The sequence below is a fragment of the Triplophysa dalaica genome, chromosome 25 (assembly GCF_015846415.1).
Source record: "Triplophysa dalaica isolate WHDGS20190420 chromosome 25, ASM1584641v1, whole genome shotgun sequence".
Lineage (NCBI taxonomy): Eukaryota > Metazoa > Chordata > Actinopteri > Cypriniformes > Nemacheilidae > Triplophysa > Triplophysa dalaica.
The window spans coordinates 4,633,648-4,653,704 of NC_079566.1; the positions used below are offsets into that span (position 1 = coordinate 4,633,648).

General features: G+C 38.9%; 1 protein-coding gene across 1 annotated transcript; it reads left to right on the forward strand.

Annotated features, from left to right (window-relative positions):
* The first annotated feature begins 321 nt into the window (after positions 1 to 321).
* Positions 322 to 19,917, forward strand: dlgap3 (discs, large (Drosophila) homolog-associated protein 3). The gene is made up of 10 exons (XM_056741163.1): positions 322 to 1,382; positions 6,180 to 6,400; positions 6,964 to 7,066; positions 7,471 to 7,660; positions 9,370 to 9,878; positions 9,972 to 10,066; positions 12,489 to 12,970; positions 13,234 to 13,325; positions 14,995 to 15,141; positions 15,641 to 19,917. Exons 1-10 carry the CDS (start codon positions 399 to 401, stop codon positions 15,938 to 15,940), a joined length of 3,123 nt encoding a protein of 1,040 aa, XP_056597141.1. The 5' UTR covers positions 322 to 398; the 3' UTR covers positions 15,941 to 19,917.
* The last annotated feature ends 140 nt before the right edge of the window (positions 19,918 to 20,057 follow it).

The following is a 20,057-nucleotide window of genomic DNA, read 5'->3' on the forward strand; positions in this document are numbered from 1 at the left end:
GAGAGTGAAATGAATGATGAATGGATATAGAGTTATTTTTACACAGTGTTTGCCCACCCTCCGTCATCTACGTTCAGGGTCAATGACGGCACTACTACAGCAGGCGGATAAAAGTGTGCTTGTTCTGCACCGTCAGCTAACTGAGTTGTGGTTGTCACATTGTTAGAATACACATGAGCAAATGAAAATAGTATAATTTGGTATGAATGTTGAAGGTTTTCGTTTATTTGTCTCATCAATGCTTTCTCTGTATCTCTCTTTTTGTAGTTGACTCCGGCACAGCCCTGTCGCGCTCACAGCGCCCCCTCTCGGCCCGGGCGGCCCACCACGCCCCGGCAATTAAGGGCTACCAGGTGAGTCGTAGTCTATCACAACACTCTTCCGGGCCATGCTACTGCATGCCCGAGGACTGTGACGCTTCCCGGGACTACATGCACCATCCCGACCACTACCAGGGGCCCAACGACCACCCCTACTACCCGCCTGGTGGGCCCCCTGAACCCCTGGCGATGGTTCCATCTGGTGGAGGCACTTTCCCCCGCTCACACCCCAGTCAACCGCACCCACCCTACGACTCCACATGTGAGGAGTGCCTATCTTCGACAGGACATGGCCATGGGGGAAAAATGCACCGCATCCCACCCAGCCTCCTGGACCAGTTTGAGAAACAGGTTCCCTTCCACCCTGACGGCTTCCATACTCTACAATACCAACGCACAGCCAGCGGGGAGCAACGCAGCGAGAGTCCAAGTCGCATACGCCATCTGGTCAACTCGGTTCAACGTCTCTTCGCCAAGTCTCATTCGCTGGAGACTCCATCCAAACGAGAGTTTAATGGCACTCGTGGGGGAGAATATAGAGAAAGGGGGCAGCGCAGCGGAGGGGAGGACGGTGGTGGGCACCATTATTCCGGAACGCACCAGTCTCGGTCCACCCGGCGCAGCAAGAGCCGGGAACGCAGCAAAAGCGGAGACTCCCGCCATGAGTCACGAAGCTCCCGTCATCGCAGCAAAACGGCCGGTTGGTGGAGCTCTGATGATAACCTGGACAGCGACAGCAGTTTTCTTGTGGGGGCGGGCAGGGGGGCACGGGGATATCCCACCGGACATGAGACCCTTGATGCGGCCATCCAAGAGCTTACCTTAAGGAAATCTAAGGGACCCCCTCCAGGAGAGTGCCTGGCTTGCACCAACATAGCCATGTCTGCAGGGGACAGCGGACACTCTCTGAAGAGAAGCACGTGGTCGGCTATGACGGTCAGCCAGGCGAGAGAGGTCTATCCATCTTCTCGGGGAGGTGGAGGAGGCGGGGGAGGAGCATACGACAAGGCATTGGTTCCCATGGATCCGAAAATGAAGGAACGATCACTCCACTATCTACAGGTAAGCTTGTGTGTACAGCATATCACTTCTGTCCTTCTGAAACCTCATGTCTCCATATTTCAATTTTTTTTTTTTGCCATAAATCGTTATTATTAGTCGACCTTTATGTTTTTCACTGGGTTTTGCAAATATCTTACCATTAAAACATTTAAAAAGTGCTTGTCAACTTTGACAATAGAATATTTAATCATTTAAAAACAGCAAATTTGGACATCCAAGGTTTTGGAAGGACAGCAAAGATATGAAGGTCATTTTTTGTCATCTTTGTGGAAACCAGATCCCCACAAGGATAGAAAAACCTGAAATCACCTAATCTGAGGGGATCTCATTGGAGAGGGCTTAATAAATATACTGAATCATGATTTAATGAAAAATGTAGAATATTTTTAGGTTTAGGACGTATTTTTTATTTGCACAGTATTCAAACAATAGAATGAATGGAAAATCATCATCAGTGCAAGAAAAACAGAATGAGAGAAAGAAAGAGTAAGAGACTTTTACAACATGCGATCCCATTATCAAACGCAATGACCCCAACATGGCTTCCACTGAGATTTCAATATTTATGTGGAGTCTCTGTTCTCAAACACAATCAATCTGCACCCCTTATTGACTTGCAGATTCATTTCATTGTCAAAAGAATTAATCTGTTTGCGGAGATGGAGATATGCGCTAAATAACAATTTCTCAGTGTGAGAGAAAAAAATAACTTGATGATTATGTTTGTTATCAGCTGCTAGCTGTGAAGAACGAGAGGCTGATGCCATTTCCAGCCACAGTCGAATCTTTGTTAGAAGGTGAATAAAAGCAGGGAAGAATATAGGAAAACAACATATTAACCTTTGGCCTGCTTGAAACAGTGAACGCACACAAGCGCTGCTATCAATATTAATATTCAGAAATTCAGAAAACTAAAGTTTCTGTGCAGACTTGTACGACCCATTGCTCCTTTAATGAATGAGCAGCACATAATCGGAACCTTGGTGTCTTGTCTTTCTTCTCACATATACACTTCTCAGACTCACCCGCTGAGGACATCCATGGGTGTGCTATCACAAATACAAAATTGTGGAAGCAAACACTCATGAATGTGGGGGGAGACTTTATTTGACCTGACAGTAGGTTAAATGAGGATTATTTTCTTCGGCCACGTCGTGCCGAGCACCTCCTATGAGCTCTCACACCTCCTACCAAGTGTCAGCGTATGGTTTCTAAGGTAACAGAATGGAGCTTTACGAGGTTGCGGGTTACAGGTAAAATGGTGAGATGCAGATTATCACCACTCGTAAAGTTCAGACTACAGAATCATTGTTTTGTGTGCATCCCGTTGTGTTTTGCAACAAAGAAATAAACTGACACTGCAGTTCTAAGATTCATTGGTTTGATTGATCTCTGTGGGTTTAAACGTCCTTTTCATTATTAAATATAAAATAATTATTTATTATTAGCTTTATAAAAGCCTGTCTTTTTAACTGGACTGGTTAAAATAGTGAGATGAAAGAAAGACTATGGAAATATTAAATTTTTTATGTACATACATAATGACATGTCAATAATTGAAAATACTACGAGCAATAGACCGCTTCAGGAGACTTAACCGCTGTTCCAGAAGAAATTCCTGTTTCAGTGTTTTAACACCACACAAAATTTGAACAAAATACAACCAACAGAACATTTATAACCAAATTAAAATACTAGACAAATATCTTTAAAATGGAATTATATAAGATTAAATAATAATAGTAATAATAAATAATAGTACAAATTATTTATGATATATTATTTGTATAAATTTTTATCCATTTGTCAATTTGTTGTATTTTTTAGGTTTAGCTCTCAAAATTACTTTCTGAACAGAACAACAGTTTTAAAACAAAGCGTCTCTCTTTGCAACAATAACATTGGCACACTTGGCTTGGAAATCTGTATATACTGTATATCTTAGTTTTAAGTCCTATACAGTATCCATTATTCTCTGAATTTAGGGAAGAAGACTTGGGGAATAAAACGTAGCTCGGATCTGAATGTGATGTAGCTTGAATAATAGCTTCAAACAACATAATAAGCATCATGTGCGCACACCATCTCATGGTCACTCCATCCTCGGGCTTCCTAAATGGGAGATAGAGGAATCTGTGTTGTTAGATGGACACTACTAACAGCCGTCTCTGGCATTCTGTGCTATTGTTGCCCAGGGCGACATAAGCATGCTGGAAGGTCTCGTCCCTACACTAATTTAACTTCCTGTTATATTAGCGCTTGAGAGGTCCAATTACACAGAACATCAGCTTCACCGTCATACACACACATTTGATCTGCCACCACTGTTGTTTTGCTAATTTGTCATAGCAAGACAACCAGTCAACTCGCATTGACTTCCTACAGACTCTGTTCTGTTACCAGTTACTTTTGATGGATATTCTTTAAAGGGGTGCTGCAACGATGTGTCATGCATTAAACGTGCTATCTTTTCATGTTTAACATGGTCAACTTGTCACAAAACGAGTAGTATTGCATTTGGGTGATGAATGTTACATAAACGGAGGATATAACCCTGGATTTGGAGATCGTTTGAAACTGATATGTGGAGCCGTCCCAGCGCTGAAAGATGCCGGACATGAACCGGATGCGAAGAGTGAAACTGATGTCTGTGTTTTGTTGGCAAAACCGAACAATGGGTACCGCTGTGGTTTGGTTACCAACATTCTTCAAAATATCTTCTTTTGTGTTCTGCAGAAGAAAGAAAGTCATACAGGTTTGAAATGACAAGAGGGTGAGTAAACAATGACAGAATTTCCATTTTTGGGTAAGCTATCCCTTTAAATTAGTGGCTTCCACATTCATTTCGATTTTCAATGATTTTTGCATAAGATGGTGTAAATAATGCTCATATTGTCTTGAGGAATCTGTGTAGGGGTTTTACAGTGATAGCTGAAGGCAGAGCAGCTGACTCAGCTCCCCCGAGCCCCGGGAGACAAAAAACCCCAGCTGGGTTTCAGCTTGGTCAGGGACTCATTTTGGGAGACAGGGGATGAAACAGATGAATCCTTTGTTACACGTCAACCGATCTGTGTCCCAATTAGCAGGGGAGCAAAGCAAGTGAAATGTGTCGATATAATGAGAGTGAATGCACAGGCTGTAGGGGGAAAATATAGAGGAGAAAAAATATCACAGGTTGTGAGGGATAAAGGTTATTAAAAAGTTATTCAATAATCTTAAAGGAACAGCTTAAAATTAAATAAACAAACTTTATTATTAGCTTAAATTAACTTTTTTTTTTTTTTTTAATCTTGAAGCATTGAATCTCCAAATAAAAAATAAGCATTGTGGAGACAGGTAATATAGATAAATTGGATGTTTATATGCTTCAAAGAAACTAGTTAACATCCAGATTTAAAGGTATTTTTTGGTGTAGGGGTCTGTCAGTGTGTGTGTAAGCACATGCGTGTATTGAAAAGAGAATAAGAGGGGTGGGGCCTAAAGAAACAGAGCTAGATTGAGAGAGATGACCTTTAAAAACCCACTGAGTGGTCATTTGATAGATAAGGCATGGCTTGTGCGTGTGTGCACAAGCCATGTAACTATATAACTCTATACTATATAACACAAATATAGTAAAACATTTTTGGTCCCCATAAGCAAAACCGCATATAAATCTAACTAAAATGATGTTTTTTAAAAAAAATGTAAATATAAAGAAAGGTTTGTGTAAGGGTTTTGCTTAGAGTGCGGGTTAAGGGATAGAATATACAGTTTGCACAGTATAAATCCTTATGTCTAGGTAAAGTCCCCATAAGACATGGAAACCCAACATGTGCTTAATTTGGACTCACCATCCTATTTTTACAACCTGTCAAGTCCACCCATGCGTTTTGTGCCCATTAAAACCTTGCAATGTGACTATTTTCTTTAACAAGCTTTTAACCTACAATCTCACATGCACCAATCAACTTTTGACATTTAATTGAGAAATTCAATACGCTTATCTCTTCACCATGATAGCTGAATATTAAGCAAACTGTGAATATTTGACAAAACAGTGCAGAGTACAGCAAGTAATAAGAGTGTACATTCTGCTGTCAATACTGGCTTCTCACCTATATCTCACTTCATTGTAAGAGTTATTGGTTGTGATATAAAATGTCTAGCTGTCTTATAGTAACAGCACAGCCCACAATGGCTCGCATGACACCATTTATTACTGTATGTGTACAAAATATGTGACAGAAAGCCAATACGATAGGAGAGAAGTTGAAATACTACACAGCGTTGCTATCAAAAAAAGGACATGGCTCTGGAGAGCAAAGTTCATGAAAATAAGTAATTTCACCTCTCTCCTCCATAACCTGCTATCTCCGCACATCTGTGCTCGGTTTGTGCCCCAGCCGCGGGGCGAAGCTTGAGAATGATGACAGGTCTAAATGTGCAGCTGGTGCCTTTCATCCCGTCAGCCAATCAAATTTCATTTTTCTCAGCTGGCCTCAATTCAACCCTGCATTCCCCCTGGTTACCACACCTGCCAATAAGAAAGCTCTAATATGACTGTGTTTCAGACGTACATAAATCTTAAAATACAGTATTATAGTGTATTTCCTCCAGTATCTCTGAGGTGTATGTATACAGTGGCCCAAAAAGAAATGCATCTGGGCATTTCAGTGTTTAATTAGATATTAAAACATCTAACCAAAGTGCCATTCTTTTTACAAAAGCATTAATTTTGGGGCCTCTTTATGGAAACGAAAATGTGCTTTATTTAATAAAAAGACCAAACTGACAATCATACTGTGACTCTTGCAGGTGCCCTCAGATGACTGGGGTGGTGGGGGTCCGTCTGACAGTGGTGGAGAGATTCCCTGCAGACGTATGCGCAGTGGCAGCTACATCAAGGCCATGGGGGACGATGACAGCGGCGACTCTGACACCAGCCCCAAAGCCTCACCAAAATCAGCCCTCATCGCCCAGAGAGAAGCCTTCCGCCGATCCATCAGCATGGACCAGCGCTCCTCCACCACATCTAAGTCAGTCTCTTTCCTTTTCCTTTTCAGTTAATGTAAGATTTTAAGATATATACTGTAGATCGGAAACATATGAAAATATGTTACGTAAAATATTAGCGTATGTGTTTACATTACAGTAAATCACATTAGGTTACACAGTAAAATACTTACATAATTCATTATGTCATTAAATATATATCATAAATTATTTATGGATTATTTAAAATGTTCATTTAGTTTCTTAAATTGCATTTCTTTTTATATTTGTATGTTTTAAATAATCATTTTACCTTTAGTGGTCACTAAACATTATCAAGAATAACAATAAAAAATGATTTAATACTGCAATAAAATTGTATATTGCAATTAAAGCCCAAGCAATTATATGTATATTAAAACTGATATGTCACATTCATGCAACAGTGGCAAATGCAAACCTTAGTAAACCTCAAATTTTCATATGATAGCTAGATAGAAATACCCCTAATATGCTTAGCATTACCCATAATGATAATAATAATAATAATAATAAAATGCTTACTGTGCTGTATCCACTGGAGGTTTAATGGTGCACTTCTCTTCAGGTATTCCTGTAAACAGTGTACAGATGGTTACCCAAACAGCCGCACCACACCTAAAGGCCACGCCCGCTCTCGCAGTTACACCCGCTCGCTGACCAGCTCTCAGGTACAGCATGCTCACTTCCTGTCTCTTCTTTATCTTCGACAACACAGTCATAGTTTTGATTTGCCAGAAACTCACAACTGGTCAAAATGTATAACTGGAATGCATTGTACTATAAATGACTTCGGATAATGTCGTATGTCAAATGCAGGAATGTTAATGACTGTGATCATCATTATTTTAGCTTTTTATAAAGTAAAGGTTCGCCGTTCCTCAATAAGCTGTACAATCTGAGTCATCATTCATGATCACAGGACAAACAAAGAAGAACGACTAATCAAATCCTAATCATAAATGTGAACATTAGCAATGCTTTCTTAAGCAAGGACCACAAATAACAATGTTACTTATTAAAGTGACTGTCTGGATTCAATTGATCAACATCATGGTCTATATGTGTGCATCAGCTGGGAGAAACTTTGAACCTGTTTGGGGAGATGGAATCACAGGCTGTCGAGGCTCTAGATCTGCCCGGATGCTTTCGAACCCGCAGTCACAGCTACGTGCGGGCCATTCAAGCTGGCTGCTCCCAGGACGACGATTGCCTCTCTGTCTTCTCAATGTCTGGCCCACTGAGCAGCGTGAAGGGCGAGGCAGGTGAGTCATCAGTGTTGTCACAAGAATTAGTTTAGTGGCTTAATGAGTTTTTGGATGAGTCTCTAGGAATGCCAAGGGATTTGGATCCAAATAGCTTTCTTTATATCTTTCGTCTTTCACTATATGAAGACTGTAAACAAGCGTTACGTTGTGAACATTGTAAAACGCTCGAATCCCCACGAGGACATTTTATCTCAACACAGCGGTCGTGATTGCAATCATACTTTATTCCTTCTCACTCCCTCTGTATCATGTGAATGGCTTTTCTGTCGTTTTCCATTGTCTCTTGTTCTCTCGTTTATGGCGAAGAATCTCACAGGAGATTTTTTAAAGCCCTTGTGAAGTGTCAAAAGCATCCATCTGCAGCTTCCCAAGGCAACACTCATGACGTTCAGGAGAGGGATGAGGAGAGAGATAGAAGAAGAGCTTAGGCTTGCTTTTTTAAAACTCCTTTAATCTCACAGTGTGTCCCACAGAATTTAATGTGTCTGCTTTCAAGAGCTTGTGAGTGTGCGCGTGTGGATGTCACTTAAGCCATGTGGATGTCTCCAAGCTTTGGAATGATAATACTCGTGTGGGGATTTTAAGCTTTAATGTATATACAGTACACATTTCTATCTTCTCTATATAGACAGGATGTTTACATCTTTCAATGCACACTTACCATTTCTCTTGATTATTTCACATTTTTCAGTTCTCTGTACGATCCCCAGGGGTGCTAGAGTGATTATTCACTATGCTTAAATCTGTCAGCTTTGCTCATGAATATGGAATATGTGATATGACCTTCATCAAGAACTAAAAACTTTAAACATGCAAGTTTGCCAGTGGTTTATGCATATCATGTATAAAGACACATTTTTATAAACATGACATTGCAATTTATGTGAATTTATAAGCAAAACTATTTCATATAACTTTTTTAATTCTATGTTACCTTTACTAGTTTATTTAAAGTGTTCTAAATTTGTGACAAATTATTTTTTATATATAATTCTCGTCTCTAGTCTCTTAAAGAATTTAAAGTTATAAAAAGTACAATAAATAAAACAAATAAAACAAATGCTGAGCTTTCCTGTAGCTCAGTGGTAAGAGCATTGCGTTTGTGGTTTCAATCCCAGGGGATTGCAAATACCTATGTAAAATGTATAGGATAAAGCAATGTAAGTCATTTTGGATAAAAGCGTCTGCCAAGTGCCTAAATGTAAAATGTAAAATGTAAATGTAAAATTGTATTATAGTATAATGCTGCTGTCCTTCCGAAACCTTTTATGTCCACATTTTTTTTTTCTAGGAAATGGAAAAAACACTGTACTTTTAAATTGATTAAACCCTGTGTTGTCAAAGTTGACAAGCACGTTTTAATACTTTTTTATTGGTTAGATATTTGCACAACCCAGTGAATAACATAAAGGGTTTAATGATTTAATGTATTTCGTGTGTCCACCTTTTATCTAGTCTACATAAATGATAGCTCTTGAGCCCTCAGGCAGTTTTCAAGATTTTGTTCATCTGTACATCATCACATTTCCCTCCCTGATTGTTCTCCTTGCCTGCTATTAAAGCTATGAATTTACCTTACTCAGCACATACCTCATTTATCTCAAAGGCTTGTTTTATTATTTCTGTGATGAATGTTTTAAAGTCACAGAACAGCCATTTATCTTTCAAACAACTGATGTCAACAATATCTGCCTTCGTCTGTCTAGTGTTCCCGTACAGGAAAGGCCCACCTCCTCTGCCCCCACGGATGTCCAAACCAATGATCTCTGTTACCGCCCAGAGCAGCACTGAATCCACCCAGGACGCTTACTTTCAGAGCACAGGCCAGCCTTCTTTGGTTCGACCCAGGCAGCACAGCAACTCAGTGGACCTGACGGAGAGCACCGCTGGCCGTACTTCTAGGGGCGGGCACTATTTGGGCGGGAGCTCGTCACGGGTCAGACAGAGCAGTAACTCTGCAGAGAGCCTGAATGGCAGGGCTCTTCAGAGCATCAGCTATCCTGGTGGGCCCATTCCATTGAAACCCAAACACAGCAGCTCGGCTGATAACCTGCTGGAGGGACCCAGGGGATCCAGAGAGCGCATTGTAGGAAGCCTGGGAAAATCTGCCTCCCTGCCGCAAAACAGCATGTCCCTGGCTAAAGCTTTAACTGGGGGAGAGGAGTTCAAACAGGAAGGGAGAGGGAGGAAGTGGAGACCCTCTATCGCAGTACAGGTATGAAAGGGCACTGTGCCGCGAGCACTGCTCAGAGCATTTCTCTGTGCGCCTTTCCAAATTTTGTTAAATGTCTCCCTGTGTTTTTTCCAGGTGGACAGCTCAGAGACATTGTCAGATTCAGACCCAGAAGGCAAAGTCCTGAGAGAGGTTCATTCTATTGGAGTGCAAGTGGAAGATGACAAGAGGTTGATTTCTTGTGTTTGTTTAATATCAATGTTTGAACATCGCTTCGACAAATACTTTCTTTTCTGTGCAGGGCTACGTTTACATGCACCCTCATTATGCTATTATAAAAGGATTTGGGCAATATTGTGATTACATTTTACCTCACGTAAAAGCAATCATTCTATCTAAATAAAAGCGATTAAGCTCATAATCGCAGTAAGAATAATCAAAGTAACATTTGTGACGTACACCGGTTTTAATCGTAATAAGAAGACATGTAAACACTTTAATCGCATTTATGCTGCTCTGACCAAGGTGCGCATGTGTTTCTGTCACGCACCTTAAGTGCAAATTCATGCATGAGCTGTTGGCAGTTTCTGCTCCTTATCTTCATACAGAAACAGCACGTTTGTGATGACAGAGTACACCGTTATGGAGGCATTTCCCATTATATTTATATATTCATCACGATGCCGAATAAGCACAAAATATGTCCACATTTCAGTGTTTTGCATTTGACGCAAATATATTAAAACGATAGGCAGGAACACACACCTTTTGTATCTGAGATCATTGTTTGTGCTGTGTATTATAGCAAATAATGAGACTAATAAAACTTTCATGTAGATGTGTTCTCATGTCATGTAAACATGTTACTGCGATTTAGTCCTTACTCTAATTATTGGAAATAATCACATTATTGGTGCGCATGCAAACAGGCACATATTTTACTTCGATTATGCTCACTTGCATTATGAGCTTCATCACATTGTTTATATCGAATGATTGCGTTTACATGAGGAAGGGTAATTGTAAAATTGTCAAAAATCCTATTATATTCGCATTATGAGGGTGCATGTAAACGTTGCCATTGTTGAGATCTTTTCTGAAACTCAAATGGAGACATTTGTGATATTTCTCTTTCTAATGGGGTGGCAGGTGGTAGAGAGATTTTTATGCTTAGAGACAATTTTATTCCAAACATCAATATTAGCATTTTTATATGCATTTAGAAGACATTTTTATCCAAAACAATTAACAGGGCTTTAACGGTAAATCAACCTGAATCAAATCCATACATTTTGTGCTTCTATTACAATGCTCTACCAACTGAGCTACAGAAATAACATGTGCTGGAAGAAAGAGAGTATGCATTATATACATCACTGCTGTCCATCTGAAACCATGGAACTGTCAATTTAAACATGCAAGGTTTCAGAATGACAGTGATAATATTCGATAAGTAAATTTTTTACGTTTTGTAATAGATGATTACTGCCTCAAAGCTAATATCCCAAATCTTTAAATATCTTATAGATTTTCACTTTGTTCTTCTAATTGGTTAAACAGCAGTCATGGATTTATTTCTGAGGTGGATGGGGTGTGAATGTGTCAGTGTTAAATGAGCAAGAGGTGCAGGTGTAAGATTCACACACACAGGGGGTGTATGTGCGGGGAACAGTGTGTGTGGTGAGAGGGTATAATTAGGCAGCGATCACGCAACACAGCACAACTTGTGAAATGATGTCATTCATCAACGAATGAACGCAATATCTTTGTGTCTTGTGATCATTAATTAGCCATGTCTCTTTTTGGAGTTGACAAAAATGCCGCTACAGAGCTTCTTTGAGTTTCATCGGGTTCATATACTGTATCATCGTACAATTGTTTTGTCTTTTTTTATTTACTGTACTTACTGACACCAATAATAAGCTAAATTATCTGAATCATGTTTGGTAAACTGTGGTGAAATGTCTGCTAGGTTATATTGTGACTTTCCATAGACACAAATTAAATAATTTTTAGTTAATTAATTTAGTTAATTTTTTGCTGCCACGTTGCAATGTGTCCCACAGCTAAAAGCTGTCTATCTACACTGAACGCGTCATAGCAACTGTTTCAAATCATGGTTAAATGGTTTAAAGGCCTTTACATGAATGAGAGCGTGATAACATAATGTACCGCTAGCGAAAGGATGACAAAATACACGTATGCTGTGTTAATTGCGTTAAATATTTTAATTCGTTAATCTGGGGGGAAAAATACATTCGCGTTGACAGCCCTAATTTATAAACAATAAAATATCAATATGATTAATATTAATATAAATTAAATAATTAAAATAAGTAGTTACATTTTAATCAAACACAGAACAGAAGTTAACTTGGGGCCAGCATGTGCGTCCAATGAGGCACAATCATTGTATATTAGTACTTTATTTTTGCTTAATACTACTACAATATTTTACCAAACATTAAAGGGTACTAAGTACAAGGGTTTTATGATCATGAGAAACAAATTCAGTCAAGTGTACCATAACTTTTGAATTACTAAAAAATAGAGTTTATAGTTCATATTACAGTATCGCCAGTAGACATCGCTTATCACCGAATGTTGCTAATCCCAAAATGTCAACTATCATCTTGGTGTTATCTGTTCCAGGCGAGCCAGATTCAAGCGCTCCAACAGTGTAACCGCAAGTGTCCAGGCTGACCTTGAAACCGAGGGTTTCGGTGTGCTCACTGTCCCCACTCAGGATAAAGGCCTGCAGTTCGGTTGCTCATTTCAGCGCCACTCATCCGAACCAGAGTCAGCCAGTCAGTTTGCCGAGTACCGCACGGTGCACACACAGGGCCAGTGGGCCTACCGTGAGGATTACCAAAGCGGTTACACCACCACTGAGTCTGGACCCCCAGAACTGAGGGCCCTGCCCCGCTCACACTCCCCCTTGCCCCTGGCTCCCGACCGAGCAGTTGTAGGATGGATCGAGGGCCCGCGGAGCCTCCCCGATTCGGGCCGAGCTTCCCCCTGCTTACGGGATGGAGAATTTTTCCTCCGTCTCCTGCAGACGGAGGTGGAAAGGATGGAGGGATGGTGCCAGAACATGGAAAGAGAGGCAGAAACAAACGAGCTGCCAGAGGAAGGTGAGTGAGGAGGAACAGAAAAGGCAGTGAGGTGTCAGAGTGGGGAATAAAGACGTTGGTTTCTATTATGCATTGATGTCAGGTTAGCCTCCTGATTTCTCAGGTGTAAGGCATGATGAGAAACAACACCTGTGTTAATCGGTTGTGTGTAAGATTTGTTCCCAGTACAGTTCTTTTTTTCTTCTGTCTGAATGCTGATAGTTATACTGAGTGTGTTTTTACTTCTCTCTCTTTCCTCTGATTGGTGTGTTTGTTTGGTTCAGTGCTGGAGCTCATCAGAGGAGCTGTTGGCAGTGCACAGATGCTCATGTCCCAGAGAGTTCAACAGTTCTTCAGGATGTGTCAACAGAGTGTGGTGAGTGCTTCAAAATAAACATTTCTCTGTTAAGATGTAAAGTTGATCCTCACACTAACCCAATGCATAATTTAAAGATTACTTATCACAGGCAGTTTCTGCCAATCTCATATTAATCTTGAGAGCCTAGTGGAATGGCACACGTTGAATCTTCGAAGAGTATTTAGTTTGATCAAATTTATAAAAGAGAGGTACGGCTGTACAATTATTTCGAGTAAAACACGAGCTGCTAGAGGTGGGACTAGTGGGGAGAGTGGGATGGAACTACAGCACGAGCATGCAACACATCATCACATTAATCTCTTCATGTTTTTAACATTATGGATGGACACGGCGATTGCCAACAAAACACAGACGTATGACTTAGTTTGACTTACCGCGTGCAGTTCATGTCCGGCATCTTTTAGCACTGGGACCGCGCCATCTATCCGTTTTCGACGATCTTCAAATCCAGCGTTATATCAACCATTTATATCACATCCATCACTGAAATACCGTGTACAAACAAACACACCTGTGTACAAACACGCCAGTAAGAGTAAGCTTCAATCCCATGGCTCTCAACAGACAATCTTGATGGTAGGCGGGTCTTCCAATGCTTGTCGGTTAGCACGTGGGCGGGCTCTTTCTTTCGTCTTGCCGTGATTTTCTGGGAGAATTGCCCAATGAAAGGAATAGGATCTCTGTTACAAAACAGGGATCCAGAATTATAAAAAACTTTCCGAAACATTTTTTTTAACAAGTCGACCATGTTAAGCATGAGTAGCCAGCATGTTCAAGAGTGTAAAGAAGTCAGAATGCATGACATAGCATGATACCTCCACTTTAAAATGTATTAAATAGATTTTAAAATATTTTAAAGCATTTACTGTGCAAAGGTATTTGATGCTTCACCAAAAGAAAATCTATATGAAGTTGAATTATATTTTTTATAAATTATATTATATTATTATATATATGTTTTGTTGTGAAAGGTCCATATAGACATAACATTCAACTTAAAGTCCAAAAGAAATCAAAATATAACCTATTTACTTTGTTAGCACACAGTTCTAGTTTTGTGCTGAACAATTCACCCATGCAAATCAAAATGTTATTTATTTGTTAATTATTGTCTATTTATTTAATTTATTTATTGATACTATATTATTATCAGTATATTTATCTGTTTATTTATATGTAAGAAAAATCATAATAGTAGTAAAAATAATGGTAATACTACTTCTACTACTAATAATAATAACCGTTGTTATTATTATTATTATTATTAGTAGTAGTAGTAGTATTCTATGTTTATCTATCTATAATAATAATATTTTTTGTCAATTATTATAATAATAATAAGTATTATTATATTAATGTTTTTACCATTCATATTACTATAATAATTGTTATTATTACTATATTATAAAAAGAAAAACAATCTACATTTCTCTATTTTTCCTTTTTCAACATTTTATTTTACTATGAAATGTCACAATGCAGATGTAAATGTGGTCACATAGACATTGCAATAGGCAATAGACATTTTTATTTATTTATTTATTGTGCTAAGAAACACAAAACAACCAGTTAAATAAAATGAACAAGGTGAATCTGCCTTCCTAACTCTTTTCTTGCATATTTCCCTCTCTGTTTGATTTCTAAATATCTTTCTCACTACTTGAAGGATCCCTCGTTGTACCCTCAGCCCATCACACAGGATTTGGCCAGTTACTGGGACCTCCTGCAGTTGGCCATTGAGGATGTTAGGGTGAAGTTTCAGGACCTACAGCGGCTGAAGGACTCGGGCTGGAGGTTGCTCCCTGAGAAGAAGGTGAGAGTGGACATCCGCTCTGCTCCGGTCACTGCACAGTTCCACTCGAGTGCCAAAACTGGAGTGAGCAGGAGAACACCTCATGTGTTTGCCCCCAACAACTCTCTCCCATCAACTAAACACCAGAGCCACAAAAGAAACTAAACCGTAGAGAAAACAAAGACATGCATGTTCTGAAAAACCAACCAACAGCTGATTTGCTGCCAAGAGAGCTGTTTGCTTTTGAATATTAAAACGACTATTTAACCTCCGTTGTGGTGTAGTTACTAATTTTTCTGTTTTCTTTCCTTTTCACTGTCCGCTGCTTCCACAATGTTGTGTCACATCCTAAAAACACTAATCCAATATCACTTTGCATCTTCATGGCTCTGTCCCAAACTCTGCACCCTACATGGTCTCCATCCTTTTTCCGACACATCTTCTGCTTATTTGTGTGTGCTTCCCTGCATTCTTCCTGGTCATCCATATTGTCATGCCACTTCCCCACTCTTCCTCTTAGGAGGACAAGAAAGTTCCACCACCATTACCAAAGAAACCGGCTGGTGGTGTGACGGGTAGCCTGCGGGCGGACAGCGCCTCCGAGGCGGTGGTTGGGGGCAGTGCTGGCATGCTGGTGGTTTCACGAGGGCGTAGCGTGCCCGAACGGGAGAAATCATTGGACATAGGAGACCGTCAGAAATTGGAGACACGGCGCAGGTTGCTCCAGACCAAGCGTTCCGCCTCTTTTCGTCAGAATTCTGCTACGGAGAGTGCAGACAGTATCGAGATCTACATCACAGAGGCACAGACGAGACTATGAGATGCCCCTGGACAACCAGAGCAACTCTTCTCTGCCTCACACCTTTGCACAGACGTCATAAAAGAGTGCAGAAATTTCAAATGGAGAGATGAAGATGACTTCCAAGTATGCTGCTGGTACCTGCTTGTTTTTGGGATAAGGTCTTTGGATGTTGCGTTGCACACTTTTTATTTATTCGTTTATTTTGAGCAAGTGTTAATATTTTCAGAAAAAAAGGGCTCATCCAGCACAACCATGTGGTTAAAGACTTTTCTTAGTCCACATAATACTCAAAAATCTTTAGGACTGTTTAACACACTAACACACATACGGGTGCAATATCATTTATTGAGAGGATCTTAAAACTACGGTATTCTTTTAAATAATTGACCTTCTTTTGATATATTTAGAAATCTCGTTTACTGAGTGTGTACTGTACTTGTTTCCTAATCGTTTCCACAGTGCGGCGAACGTCAAGTAAACGTCGCCCTTTCACTGTGACACGAGCCCACCCTTGTGGCCAGAGTAGAGTAATGCATCCTGAAAGCTCAGGCTAGATCTGTACATTTGGAGGCCTGTTACTGAATGTCATAGTAGTACGGTTGTAAAACTCATGGAAGCAACGTTTTCAGTAAAGACGGTAAACAACATAAACAAACGTTATGTAGCCCAAATTTTCACTTACGGTAGCCACCCCAAAGAATATAATACGGTTGAGTAGTTTAAAAATGTACAATATATACAATAAAATATGAATATAAATTAATATTCATATAAATTAAATACACAATCTTTTTTTATGTTTTCAAACACACAGACCGGAAGTTAAGCGTGTCTGATGAAACCTTTTTTTCATCAGGGATCCATCTCCTGTAGCCTATACTGCAATATCATTATACAATTGCAATTTTACAGATGCATTCAGGCTTCTTGACAAACTGGCAAACCTCTAAAAATATGAAAGAAAAAACATTCAGTGAAGCTTTTTAAAAGAGGACAGTCTTCATCACATGACAGCAAAACAGCAGGACGGACCCGGGGGTGATGAAGACAATCTTAAATTTCACACTTGACCTGTACACTGAAGAATGGATATTCAGAGAGAGGAGGGTACACGTCTTGTTCATTTCACCCCTCTCTGCCTTTTTATGTAACATATGAAAACCATCATACGTGAAATCAATGTAGCTTCGGCACTTTGAATGAGTGCTTTAATTTCAGTCTCTTTTTTACTCTTTGTTTTCAATTTTAGTTGGAAGAAGGATGAAATTACTCAAACAAAATCTTCTTTTCCATTCTATTTGTTTGCTTCCCTCTCACACAGGGTTTCATAAACTTTATATTTGTATTGTGATAAATAGCCTATTTACACCAAAAGAAAATTCATTTGATGAATATAACTAAAACAGTGTTTTTATGTGGAGATTGTTATGTGCTCATGATAGAACAGAAACATTCATGGACATACAACGTTAGCGAATGAAAAAGTTGTTTATGTGCCAATTGGGGATTTTACAACAGCGGAGACAAGATTGATCTGATTTTTTTGGTGTCAAACCATGGAAGATGTAGAATATTTTATTGGGATATGTATATTTTATAAAGTACATTTTTAGATTAGAAATAGTCTAAAGTGGTGTTAAATAAAATAATATTATAAAAGAGTCTTTAGAAAGAGAGAGATTTATAGCTCTGTGGACTTACGTGTTTTAGTTGGACTTATCAGAGTCTAAAAAAGACTTTGGGTAGAATTGTGAGCTTGTTGAAATAGACAGGATGATATTTTAAAACAAGAGCTAGTTGACTACTTGCCATGTTGTCCACGGGCAAAAAATATATAATCTCTTTTCTATATCTTGATTATCTACATGTGCCTAACATGAGCACTATGTGTGGCTTTTTTCAAAACTTATTCAGTATTATATTCAACATGAAATATGACTCGCACACAATATGTGTTGTTCTAATAATATTATTTCTTCCACCTCATCCAGCTAATAACCACCTCACACTGGATGTTTCTATGTAACCTGCATGCTGTTATTAATCCATATAAAAAGAACAAACTCTATCAAAACTGTAGATTTTTATCCCGTGTCTAGAAAGAAGACAGGTGTATTTATCTATAATATTTATTTAGAATGACTACACCCACATTTCTGTATCGCACTGGTTTTTCTAAAGACACGACGGTCAACTATTCAGCCTGTCATTCATATGCAGTATATATATGTTACTGTACCTCTCACATCTCACTTTCTTTGTATTTATTTTTCGTCTATACATAGCTTTTTCTGAACCCACTTTGTAGATCCAGGTGCTTTTGAAGCTTCAATACAGTTGTAATTATGCTCAAATGTCACATTTTGTAGATGCAGCAAGTCTATAAAGACAGAAAAGCACAACAGACTATTTCTTCCACTGTGAAGGACGCCTGCCTTCTCAAAACACTTACAGACCGTCTGTGATGTGGAGTTTGAATTTCTAGGTTGATCTTTTATCAGGGCCATATGTTTTTGATACATCAACAGGACATTCAAAAAAGACTGAACTTTTTTTTTGATGGGTGAGTTGTTTACTTTTTCAGGCACCTGCTGATACAGGAATCAACATTAGACTATGAAGGACTACTGAGACATTTTAACCCACATGTTTTTCAATGGATGGAACTCTGGGATGTATTGAACCCCATGTCAACACATGACCCAGGTATGTGGATTGTCAACAGTCTCAATAGATAAGTATGGATGGCTTAAACTCTGCCTCGGTGCCATAAAAAAAAACAAGTCTGATATACGTTGGCGAACATGATGTGTAGCCTTTATAGAATAAGATGCCGTGACCAGATTTAAATAGTGATGAATAATTATCTTAGTTGCACAGAGGAGCTTGTAGCTGTGTGTGTTATTGGGGCACTGTGATGTAGACCTTACATTGGATTCTAAACTCCCGCATAACAGATCACTGGAAATTACATGAGTCATAGACTTACAAACAATTACTGTGTAATTACAAATACCTTCTCACATTCTGTCTTTTATGTACAGTAAATATATCTGTTGCGATTTAAGTTATTGATAGCCTATTAATATTCCATGGATTGTTATGATTGCTGGTATTATTATTGATTTCAGATACAGTGAGAAAATGTTATTGCGATTATTATAATGAGAAACTCTATTCTGTATTCTCAAGGGTGTTAATAATGTATAAAAGTCACCCTGTTTAGATTTTATTCTTATGTTTGTAATTGCTGCTAATGTAGAAAATAGACCGGAGGATGACGGGACGTTTCTAAAAAGAGCCACTAATGTTTAGCAGTTGCATGAGAGACATCACATGCCAGGACAGAAAACAAAGTGAACACGTAGAGTTGTAACTGAGCCTACTTCACATTTATGTATTCTCTCTTCCATTAAAAGAGGGGGGCAGGTTGTGGTGGAGCAAACATTTTTCCTACACCGAGTTGCTCAAACAGAACATGAAATCATTGTGGAAATATTATTTGCTATTGTTGTAAAGGTTGTAATTGTTCTTTGCCTGTTTTTGTTATCACATATTTGTTTGATACAGTGCCAAGGTTAAATGTTAATTTTGTATCTATGCTTTTTATATTGTTTATTTTACCGAGCAGAGCTAACTGCAATAGCTTACAGCAACTTCACCCTTCTTGGTATTTTATTTCTAGATTTGAAATAAATCAAACTTTTACTGATTTGTTGAAACAACGGCTGGATGCCACATGTGATATGTACATTGATCAAATGTTTAGTCTATAGTTTGTTTTTGTTTCTTGCCACTGTACAGTTCAATGTTTGCTAGCATTACATCAGAGAGATGGCACACTGTGATGTGGTAAAAACTAAACAGAATGTAATATTGTCAACAGTTGTAAACATTTTCTATAAACGATTATAAAGCTATTTTAGCAAGGTAAAATAATTGCCGTTTACGTAGCATTTTATTTTGTCAATATTCAAATCAAGGGTCTCTTAACTTCTTAAAATTGCCAAAATAACGGTTTTGGAAAACGTACAATATTGACTGAAGTTACATCAGTATCTTAATAGCATTGTTAATTTACATCAGGGCTTCAGTGAGGGGTGATATGTTCAGACTACATGATAAATCAGACAAA